Genomic DNA, 10475 nt, shown 5'->3' with positions numbered 1-10475 from the left:
ATTCAATTTGGTAAAAAAACGATAAATTTCTACGCATACTCCTAATACCTTACCCTTTCCACAAGCGTGACGAGACGACTGAAACGAGCATAGCGAAAACATTTCAACATTATTTTACTGTGACTGAAAACTGTCCACTAAACATACCTGGATTATTTTTGGCAGGTACAAACGTGATGGAAAGAGAAGCACTAGCACTTGGTACTTGGCACGGTAAATACAGAGACAGAGGACTTCGTCCCGACTCCACAATTCGGTTAAGTTCCTGACAGAATAGAAGTTAAAAACAGACTGCCGTCCTCTCAGAGATTTTGGGACAGAGAATTTTGCCTCGATCTCGTTATCTCTGTTTTTTCTAATCCTTTTGCTTTCTCTCCTCCGTTCGTCTTCCACCTGCATCGCGTTCGCATCGCCTCTCGGCCATAGCGCCCTTCCCTCTCCAGGTAATTCAAACCCACAAGCTAGCGCATGAAACCCCATCTTCTCGTGGTTTCTTCCGCTCTTTTACCCTCCTACTTACGAGCGGACCCTCATGAACCGGCCCGCTCGCCCTTTCTCGTCCTCGTAGCAGGCAGAGGGGCGTTCGGATTCATCCGTTTCATCCTTCCTCGCCGCCGTCGCAGGCAGAGGGGTAGCTCGGGCACTAAATTTTGTCCACTGGGGTATCTTTTTTTCCAACCTAATATAATATGGGTACTTTGCAACTGTGTTAACGATCGCGTTAAATTAGCTGATAAATGTTGGTTTTAAAGAGCCTTTTTCATCACTCTTTCGACTTTGACAGATAATTTCTCGCAATCTATGCAAAATAGAAGGCTAAAAATTCGGATGTGTTATAGATAACTAATATAATTAAACCCTCAGTTTTCTAAGTTGACTTATAATCTCCTTTTCACCATAGTGCGTTGTCATGTTAAAAAATATGCATAAAGTCTGTCCCACTTAGAATCGGGAACAATTGAGTTAGCCCTTGAGGTTGGTTTGACTTAGAAAACATGTCAAGATGTCAAAATTAAGGTATTTTATTGTACTTTAAGAGTCAAATTTCAGAAATTTATTATGTCGATCGTGGGATGAAATCGCGAACTTTCTTTGGAATGCGCGCCATCATTTTCTGCACAATCTTCTGGTCCACCTCAGCGGTTAATTTGTTCCAATTTCTCGCCATCTCTGCAGCATACCGCATCACCTTTCCAGTCTTCTTTAACTTTCTATTCATTGTTGCCCAATAATTTTCGATTGGGCGGAGTTTAGGGCAATTTGGTGAGTTGATATCCTATGCGATAAAATCCACCTTATTGTCACGGCACCACCCTACCTCCCTGTTGTAATGGCTGCTTACCAAATCAGGCCAAAATTTAACCGAACCTTTGTGTGACTTAATAAATGATAGAACTCGCGTTTTGAGGCATTCTTCCATGTACAGCGTTGAGTTCATCGTCGTGTTTGTGATGAAAACCTTCGTTTTCCGTTCACCGGTTCCAATTCCTTGTCAGATCACTAGTTTCCGTGCAAATTAATTGGCGAACATAGATTTGAGCTGGAAGGGGACATCTCCCCGTGCCGTGGTGAGATAAAATGTTGGTTCTGGAAGCTGTCCAAAATCCATTTTCACGTACTGGGGTGCTCATTAAGTTCGTGGCTTTTATAAGAAAAACACAGTTTTATGGTTTAAAACACATTTTATTATTCAATATGGCTTTCCTGAACATCAATACATTTGTTCCTAGGAGACTCCATTTTAAAAGTTTTATCCCTGAAGTGAAAAACTGGAAAGGCTTCAAAATACGCCTTTGCAGTTGTTGTGACGTCATCATTTAATGAAAAACACTATTCACGCTTTTTTTTGGTTTGAAAACAGATGAAAGTCATTAGGGGCCAAATCTGGTGAATATGGTGGATAGTTCAACAATTCGAACTTAAATTCATGCATTTTTGCCATTTTCAAATTACTCTTGTGACACTGTGCATTGCCCTGATGAAAGAGGTGGTTTTTCTTCTGCAAATCGGTTCTTTTTCACAAATTTTCTGTTCCAGCTGGTCAAAAATGTTACAACAATTATCGATTTTTATTATTTTTTCAGTTTGCAAGTAACCCGCTAGCAAAATTCCATTCGCATCCCATAAAACTGATGCAAACACCTTTTTGGGCGATTTCTAGACACGAATTCATTTTGGAGCCGAAGAACCAGGTTCAGACCACTTCTTAACCTCCTGTTTTGATTCAGGATTATGGTTTGGACCGAAACCTTATCTCTACTGATGATTCAATGCACAAAATCCACGTTATCCTATCGAAAATACTCCAAATGTTGACGAGAAAGTTGCATTCAAATGCGTTTTTGTTCCATTTTAAGTGAATGCGGCACCCATTTTGCAAACAGCTTTCGGCAAATAATGACACGGCTAGACCTAGTATGGCAATTGGCTGCTAAATCTGAAAAGAATGAAATGGCTACTAAATCTCTGTAAGTGATTTGACGATTTTCCAATACAATATCCTGATTTTTTTACGATTTCACTTGTTGTGTCTGTTTTTTATGCTTTTTAAGTTTATCGTCTTGAAATCTACTACGACCACATTTAAACTCAGAAAGCCCCCTTTCACCCTCCTAATTAAGGGTGAAGAGTCCTTATACACTTTAAAAATTCGTCCATAAATCTTTTTTGTTATTAAACCTTCCAAAAATAAAAATTCTATCGATGGACGATACTTGATTTTTTTCATTGTAAAAAATACTGTGACACGTCGATACTAAATGGCTTGTAAAAAAAATTAATTAATTAAAAAATTTAACTCGTAGCAGTGCCCTTTCTTGTCGAAGCCACGAACTTAATGAGCAACCTACTATGTTTCGTCGTCCATATGCAAGCATCCTTTTTACCTCGTCAGAATCTTCTCATACAACTTACTAGCGCGTGTTTTAGCTACTAGGTTTTGGTTAAGTGTTTCGTTTGGATGCTTACATGAAAGGAAGGAACAACAGTCTTTTTGTAGACAGATCCTTTGGAGAGTACTGCGGCTGACACCATATATTTTGCAATATCCCGTACGGAGAATCCAGGAAATGTCTTGATTGATCTCAAATCCTTCCAGTTCAGCTGCCGGTGGTATTTTCCACTACGATGTCTGCTTTGAATCTTTTGGTCTACGTAATTGGGTTCCCGAAAACTGTAAAGCACAGCATATACAGTTCATCTTGCATATTTTTAAAGCAGACCACGTGGGGTTCTCGACGTGAGTGTGCAGAGTTTTTTTTTCCTTTTTGTGAGTTTCATTAAGCATAACATTCTATAAACTCCGCGTACCAAGATGAACACCTTTCATATCCCACTAAATGCACTGCATAACCTTTGCGCAGTGAATGTTTTACTTTGGTAGCGATTGACCACCGTTTTTTTTTTCTTTTGTATTATAGAGACTTTGAGCTGCAATAGCCTAACATTCGGCTCTTAAAGTGATTGACCTGGTTCACCAGACTGTACCAAGGCCATTTTGCATTTAAGATTCTTGTAACAACTCCCCTTTTCATCACCATTCGGTACAAGAAACTCTTTCTTTTCTGGCGTGCAGGCAGTAATTCGTAAATGGGTTTCCTTGTTTCAATGTCTCTTTTTTTAATTCATGTGGAAGACATTTTTCATGTGGACACATTTCAATTCCATAGAACATTTTTCTAACCATTCGCACGGCATTCAGACGATGGAAAACTGTTGTGTGGTCAACTCCTAACATTTCTGCAAGTTCTGTTCGCACCTGACATGCATCCTGATAGAGCAGTGCTGCCAATTCCTCATCAAACCCCTTTTTTTGGCTGTACCAGTCGTTCTTGGTCTTGCGAGATGAAATCCAAATTTTTTAACGGTATAAACCACATCCGACACGTTCTATTAGTAAAAGCAAATTCACGTTAAACATCCATTAAAATGTGATGACTTTCGGTAGCAGTTTTCTTCATATTGAAGAATTAATGAAAAACTACTCCCCGCGAAAACACTTTTTTTAATCTTGGAAGAACGGACCGTGCCGTTTTTATGGTCCGTTCTTCTAAGATTAAAAAAAGGACCGAACGGTATTTATGACGAAAACACTTAATCAGAAACAAACCACGATATTTTCAGATGCTTATAAAAGGAGTTGTTTACACTTTAGCAAAAACACCTATACTGCGTAAGATGCATAATATCAGTAGCTAACACATAATAAAAATAATAATAATAATAATACGTATTTCATAAAAAAGTGACATTTAGAGAATCATGCCATCTATTTTAAAACCACAAGAATTTATTTGCGCTCCTAACATTTTTCAGCAGAACTGTCATCACGCGCTATAAAAGCGCACAACATATCGTTGTATTTAAGTTTTAATCGATTCATGTATGATATATAGTTGTAATAAGATTTGATAATTTTATTTAACATAAAATTAATGTGAAATGCTCATCCTCGTCTGTTTATATTTGTTGTGAAAAAAATATGTCGTGTCTATATTTTGAATCTGTGTTTGTGTCTGCATTAAAACTGTATTTAAAAATATGCATTTTTTTATTGATTCTTTTACATTGTTTTGTTTGCTTGTTTATTTTTTTTGTATGTTTTTGTTTGTTTGTTTGTTGTTTGTATTGTTTTACAATTCTAAATAGAGTAGTGAAGTGTTATAGTTTATGTTAATGCAACAAAAAATAACATTTGAAATTTAACGAACCAGCACCAAATGTAATGGTGTCTAATAAAGATAACACCAAATGAAATTGCTACTAACAAAGATTAAATTGAATTATATGAAATAGAAGTCTAACATAAACAAGTTTTGTAGATTGTATTATGCTTATGTAAATAATTCACGATAAAAAAGTAGATTTAGACTATCTGAAACAATTACTCTAAGGAAGAAGAAACATAGAAAACATCGAAAACATCAGAAAACGATTCAATCAATCTCAACGAAATCACCGACATTTATCAAAAGTTAAAGGCGCACAACTATCGACAATTATTTCTCTAATCTTCCCAATCCGTGTTATTCGAGTTCGAGTCGCTCTCATCTTCATCCGATGAACGAATAACACGACCACGCTCAGCGAGTGCTCGACGCAGTGCATCAGCGAGCGCATCTGTGCCTACGTCACCAGCACTGGTACTACCACCGCTAGTACTATTCCGATCACCGGGGCCGTTCAATTCACGATTCGCGACTGGACGCAGCTGAAAGCCTGCTTGTATCTCACTCATCAAGTCCACGCGCATATCCGCACTGCTGCCAGCATTCAGCACACTCTGATCAACCTTCTGAAATTTTGTAGGAGAGAAAAAGAAATAATATAGTAAACCGTGGCGATTGTAACACAAAATACGATTACATTTTTACACGAAGTTTTTTGCGTTCTTATTGACGTTGGTGACCGAAATGTCAATGACTTTTTATAAAAATAAATAACTGCTGCAGTTGATTTTCAACGAAAAATCAAAAGCTTAATACACCGCAGAATACACAATAAAATAGCTCGCAAGTCTCGATTGTGTCAAGTCGCTTTAACATACGACCGTGTTGTTCGCATACATTTTTAGGTTTTGTGCACGTTAAGCCCTCGTACGTTAACCCCCTTTGTGATTGTCATATACCTGTGTGATGTCGCTGCGCTGTAGTTCTTCGTTTTCCACAATGGTTAAGTACATTTGCTTGCTATTCAACTGCAACATCTGTCTCTATTCAAACTGCACGTTAACACTGCTCACACCTGGATAGCGTACTACATTCAGAGTATTTGTCGATCTGATATCATCATCATATCGAACACGTCACCCCAGCTTTTTTATCCTAACTTCATTCTGCACCGCACATACACCTACCAATGTCATTGTTGTCGCAATCACAATGTTGTCACAAAATCCTTCATATGTGATCTCCAATAATCTTCATAATCACTAAAGATGCTATTAATATCATGATTTGGTACCTATTCTAAAGCCTTACAAATCTTGTAAATGTATCCCATATGGGCTCAAGTTTACAGCATTTATTTCTTTCTGGTATAGCTTTCAATATATTCCTAAACCAGTTAATAAATCCCTCATCTATATCAAGATCAGTACTTGTTCAGAATTTGAAAATAAGCGACGACAAGACAAGTAGCAAGTGCTAATGCTTCTCTTTCCATCACGTTTGTTCCTGATAGAAATAATCCAGGTAAGTTTACTGGACAGTATTCAGTCACAGTAAAATAATGTTGAAATGTTTTCGCTTTGCTCGTTTCAGTCGTCTCGTCACGTTTGTGGAGAAGGTAAGATAAAATTACAGGAATGCAATGCAAAAACTCTAACAAATTTTTTTTTTCTTAGCTTCCTTTGTGAAATGCATCGAAGACTACGCACGAAACGATCTACGCATCGAACACCGAAAATCCGCCTGGAGCCACCTACAATGTGTACGACGGATTGCACTACTCACCACCAACGCAAACCTCACACCCACCAACGCAGCATAGCGCCAGCCAGGAATGAACCAGAAGGAATGGAATCAAACTAAACTGTCAACAAAGTATACTATTTGAATGTTGGGCGTGGTTCGCTCAATGCTGTGCATAAAAAAGACTGGATTTGTGGAGAACTAATTCTTTTTCCACCTTCCTCGTGATATTTTTGGAACACATTTTGGTGATAGTTTCGACACAAACTGGACCCATATCGTTCGGCATGTATTCTTATGACTGTGTAATATATGGCTATTTTGTAAACTCAAAATTGCGCTCCGTGAACACTTTTTATAGTGAATAGTTGATACAGGGGCCGAGTCGAAGAATATGTTTAAGGTTATTCATTAAAGAATTTTCGAACAATGAAAAAAGAAAAAAAGTGAACAAATGTAGACATACATAGATGTATTGAATAAAGTAAGGATTATTTTAAATGTAATGACACACATTTAGAAGAATAACGAAAGAGGTAATGCATTATATATTGGGTTGGGGAAAACGAAATCCATTATTTTCTCCATTCTGTACATTATTATTCTTAACAATCGAGATCACCGAAGAGAAAATTCGGTACATTTTACTGTTTTACATTTTACTGTTTCATTTTACATTTTACTGTGTTTGATAAAGTTGAAAATAGAAGCTGAAATTGAGTTCGGTGGAGTATGGTACTGATACTGTAGTAGTACAATTACGTGCAATTTTGGTTTCGTCGACCTGCTCAATTGTTTTTGATGTTAAAGATGGACCTCGCACAAGCTGACTCGTCGTTGAAAATGTCGATAAAATCACAGAATTTTCAAGCCCCAATATATACCCAGTAGAACCTTCCTGGCCATTAGTCATTGTTTGGCCACCGTTTAAACTACTAGACCACTTAGACTACGATCGTTTTCGCACAATATACACAATATATAGTAACAACATTCCAGACGCATAGATAGCAATGCTCGCCGAGTCAGCATTAAACCAGCGAGGCTGTTTTAACCGGCACTTGACACCAACGGGTATCGCAAACTTCGACATCCTGCACACCAGCTAGGAATAATCCGCTGAGTCAACAAGCATCTAGCGGGTGCAGCGCATAACTCGATCCACAACAGTTAGGGCAATTTGCTTAAAACATAAAAAAATATCGCGTGTGGAGTTTCTAGTCTACCATCGGTCGCTTCCCCAGGTGGCGGATAGGGGAAAGCTTCCCAAAAATGGGTGGTACTGATGAAATGAAATAGTCAGGGTGGACCAAAAACAAGATTTGGCGGCAGGTTAAGTACCTTCCCCCGCAAAACAACCACATGAACTTATATTAAAACCTCGAATTGGACGGACTCAACGATCACGACCATGGAAACGCCTATCGGACTACTTTTTAGAAACTTGGGATGCAAAATTGCTAAATAAAGCTGGAGCAGTATCTGCTAGAACTGCTGTGGAAAGAACTGCTACATCACTTGACTAAGTATAGAATTGATATACTAGCCATCCAAGAGACGTATTGGATTGAACAAGGAGTTGAAGATAGATCTGATTATACGTTTATCAAAAGCGGTAAACCTGCTGGGCTTAAGGAAGTTGGTGTCGCATTTGCTATAAAGAGATGCATAAAAACATCGATTACATCATTTCGATCAGTAAACGAAGGGATCTGTATGATCCGCTTTAAAAGTAAGCACTATAATATATGGTTTATTAACGTATACGCCCCCACAGAGGAAAAAACACACACAAACATAACACAAAAGAGGAATTTTACTCCTTGTTAACCAACGCATACGACTCACTACCAGTCGGGGATGTCAAGATCATGATGGGAAATTTTAATGCTAAGGTGGGCAGAGAACTATTACATAGAGAAATAACAGGGGGAGGGGACAGTCTGCACGAAAGCTCAAATGACAATAGGCTACGTTTGGTAGACCTTACAGCCAGTAGAAACATTATCATCATATCTACTCCCAGAAAAGATATACACAAACAAACATGGGCATCACCAGACGGCAGTTTAGAAGTTTATTGAACCAAGCACTAAGTAAAAACCAAAACCAACACTCAGAGGAAGAAATGCGGGCATACATCAAATCATCTGTAATTGAAGCGGTAAAGGGCTGTATTGGTTTTAAGCAAAAAAAAAAAAACAAAGATTGGTTCGATCAGGAGTGCAAAATAGCAGTTGATAAGAAGCAGCTGTATACACAAACTACTTACAGGTACCAACTAGAGCTAAGAAAGAAACATATGATAAAGTGCGAAGAACTGCCGACAGACTTTGTAAGAGAAAAAAAAGAATCCTGGCCGACCGACAACTAGAAACAATGAATGCGGATTTTCAAAACAACAACACAAGACGAGCCTATAAAACCGTAAACATGCACAAGAAGGGTTTCACACCTCGCACAATACTTTGTAAGGAAGCAGATGGAAATATCATAGAAGATATGGCAAACATAAAAGAAAAATGGGTTGATTATTTCTCAGAATTATGAAACCCCAACTCCAACACCGATATAACCCATTGGGAAACTACCATAAATAAGGACGAAAACTACGAAATCCCAACAGAAATAGAGGTAGGAACGGTCATAACCCAAATCAAAAATAATAAAGCTGCTGGTGTGGATGAGATATCCGGGGTTTACTCAAACATGGCGGTAAACATTTTGCCATCACGATGCACAAACTAATACTGAAAATTTAGAGCAAGGAGTGCATACCTGAAGAATGGCGAAATAGTATCACAATACCAGTATACAAGAAAGGAGACCGTTTGGACCGTACTAACTACAGAGGGATAGCTTTATTATGGGCCCTATTACGATTCTCAAACTCGTTTACGGAATTCATTCGAAAGTTCATCTGAGTTCATTTTGCTATCGCGGCAGTCGATCGACTTTCCGTACGGAAAGAAAGAACTTTCCGTGACGGGAGCTTTCAACTGGATGAACTATTTCTCGGTTATCGAGTACTTTCGGTATCACGAAACTCGTACTCGTACTCAAATTTGACAAACGGATTTCCGTCAACTTTTTACTACGGAAAGAGCAGCTCTGTTAGGATGTCTTTGATTTTATCAATTAGTTTGTATTGTTTATGCTCCGCAGGGATAGCTAGGTAGGCCGATATTCATGTGGTGGGATATTCATGTGGTAGCTAATTACCCCGTAAAGAAACAAATTAGCCCGGAAGAAAGAAGGGCAAGGGTAGGTAAGTGTTTTGTATTCCTGTGGTTACCGCAGTCCCGAATAGGCCGGAAAGATACGGGTAATTGTTTTTTAATCATGTTGCTATAGCAGTTGCAAATAGTGCGAAGAGATACGGGTAAGTTTGTTTCTATTTCGGAAAGTATGGTCAAAAACACTTCCCTTGAGATGCGAAATTTTTTCTTGAACCCGCAACAACATTACATGAAAGAAAAATCGATTGATCATTTTCGATTTTGGGCACACTTACCCTGGTGATGAAAAATTCAGTGGGTCGGATTTACATCGCAATATTTTGCGATGAATCGTTACATTTTCAGTTTCTTCGCTATCATTGTCGCTATCGAAAACGTAATACGCGGAATTTTAAGATGATCTTAAAATTTCAGAAATATAATAGCAAGAATCGTACGCACATCTGAACTGCTATCTGTGTATGTGTATCTGTGTGTGCAATGTTTACCAAAATGCACCAGAATGGCAGTTCGTACTCAAAGAGCTTGAGAAACTATCACATTTAAGCTTTTTAGTATATTTTAGCTCATTTACCACTCGGAGCTTCTCTTATTGAAAACCGTGATCCCGACCATCGAGTTCGACAAACGAGAACGAGAAGTTCACTCGATTCCACCGTACGAGTTCTGTAATAGGGGGGTATGTGCGGCATACAAGGCGTGGGCTAGGGTGCTGGAGAACCGATTAAGACCAGTAGCGGAGACCATTATAGGGGAATACCAAGGTAGCTTCAGACCGGGAAGATCAACAACTGATCAAATATTCTGTGTTAAAAATATTCACCAG

The 10475-nt window shown here is 38.5% G+C and overlaps 1 protein-coding gene across 1 annotated transcript in view; it reads right to left on the bottom strand.

Moving 5' to 3' along the window:
• Positions 1–4319: 4319 nt before the first annotated feature.
• LOC131214165 (actin nucleation-promoting factor WASL) overlaps positions 4320–10475 on the bottom strand; it is a 68358-nt gene continuing 62202 nt past the window's right edge. Inside the window, exon 10 of the mRNA XM_058208547.1 lies at positions 4320–5293. Coding sequence (XP_058064530.1) covers positions 5006–5293 — 288 coding nt within the window. The 3' untranslated portion in view covers positions 4320–5005. The remainder of the gene's footprint in view (positions 5294–10475) is intronic.

The sequence above is a fragment of the Anopheles bellator genome, assembly GCF_943735745.2.
Source record: "Anopheles bellator chromosome X unlocalized genomic scaffold, idAnoBellAS_SP24_06.2 X_unloc_4, whole genome shotgun sequence".
Taxonomy (NCBI): domain Eukaryota; kingdom Metazoa; phylum Arthropoda; class Insecta; order Diptera; family Culicidae; genus Anopheles; species Anopheles bellator.
Note: the sequence above shows the minus strand (reverse complement) of the source record. Positions and strands in the feature narration are given on the sequence as shown.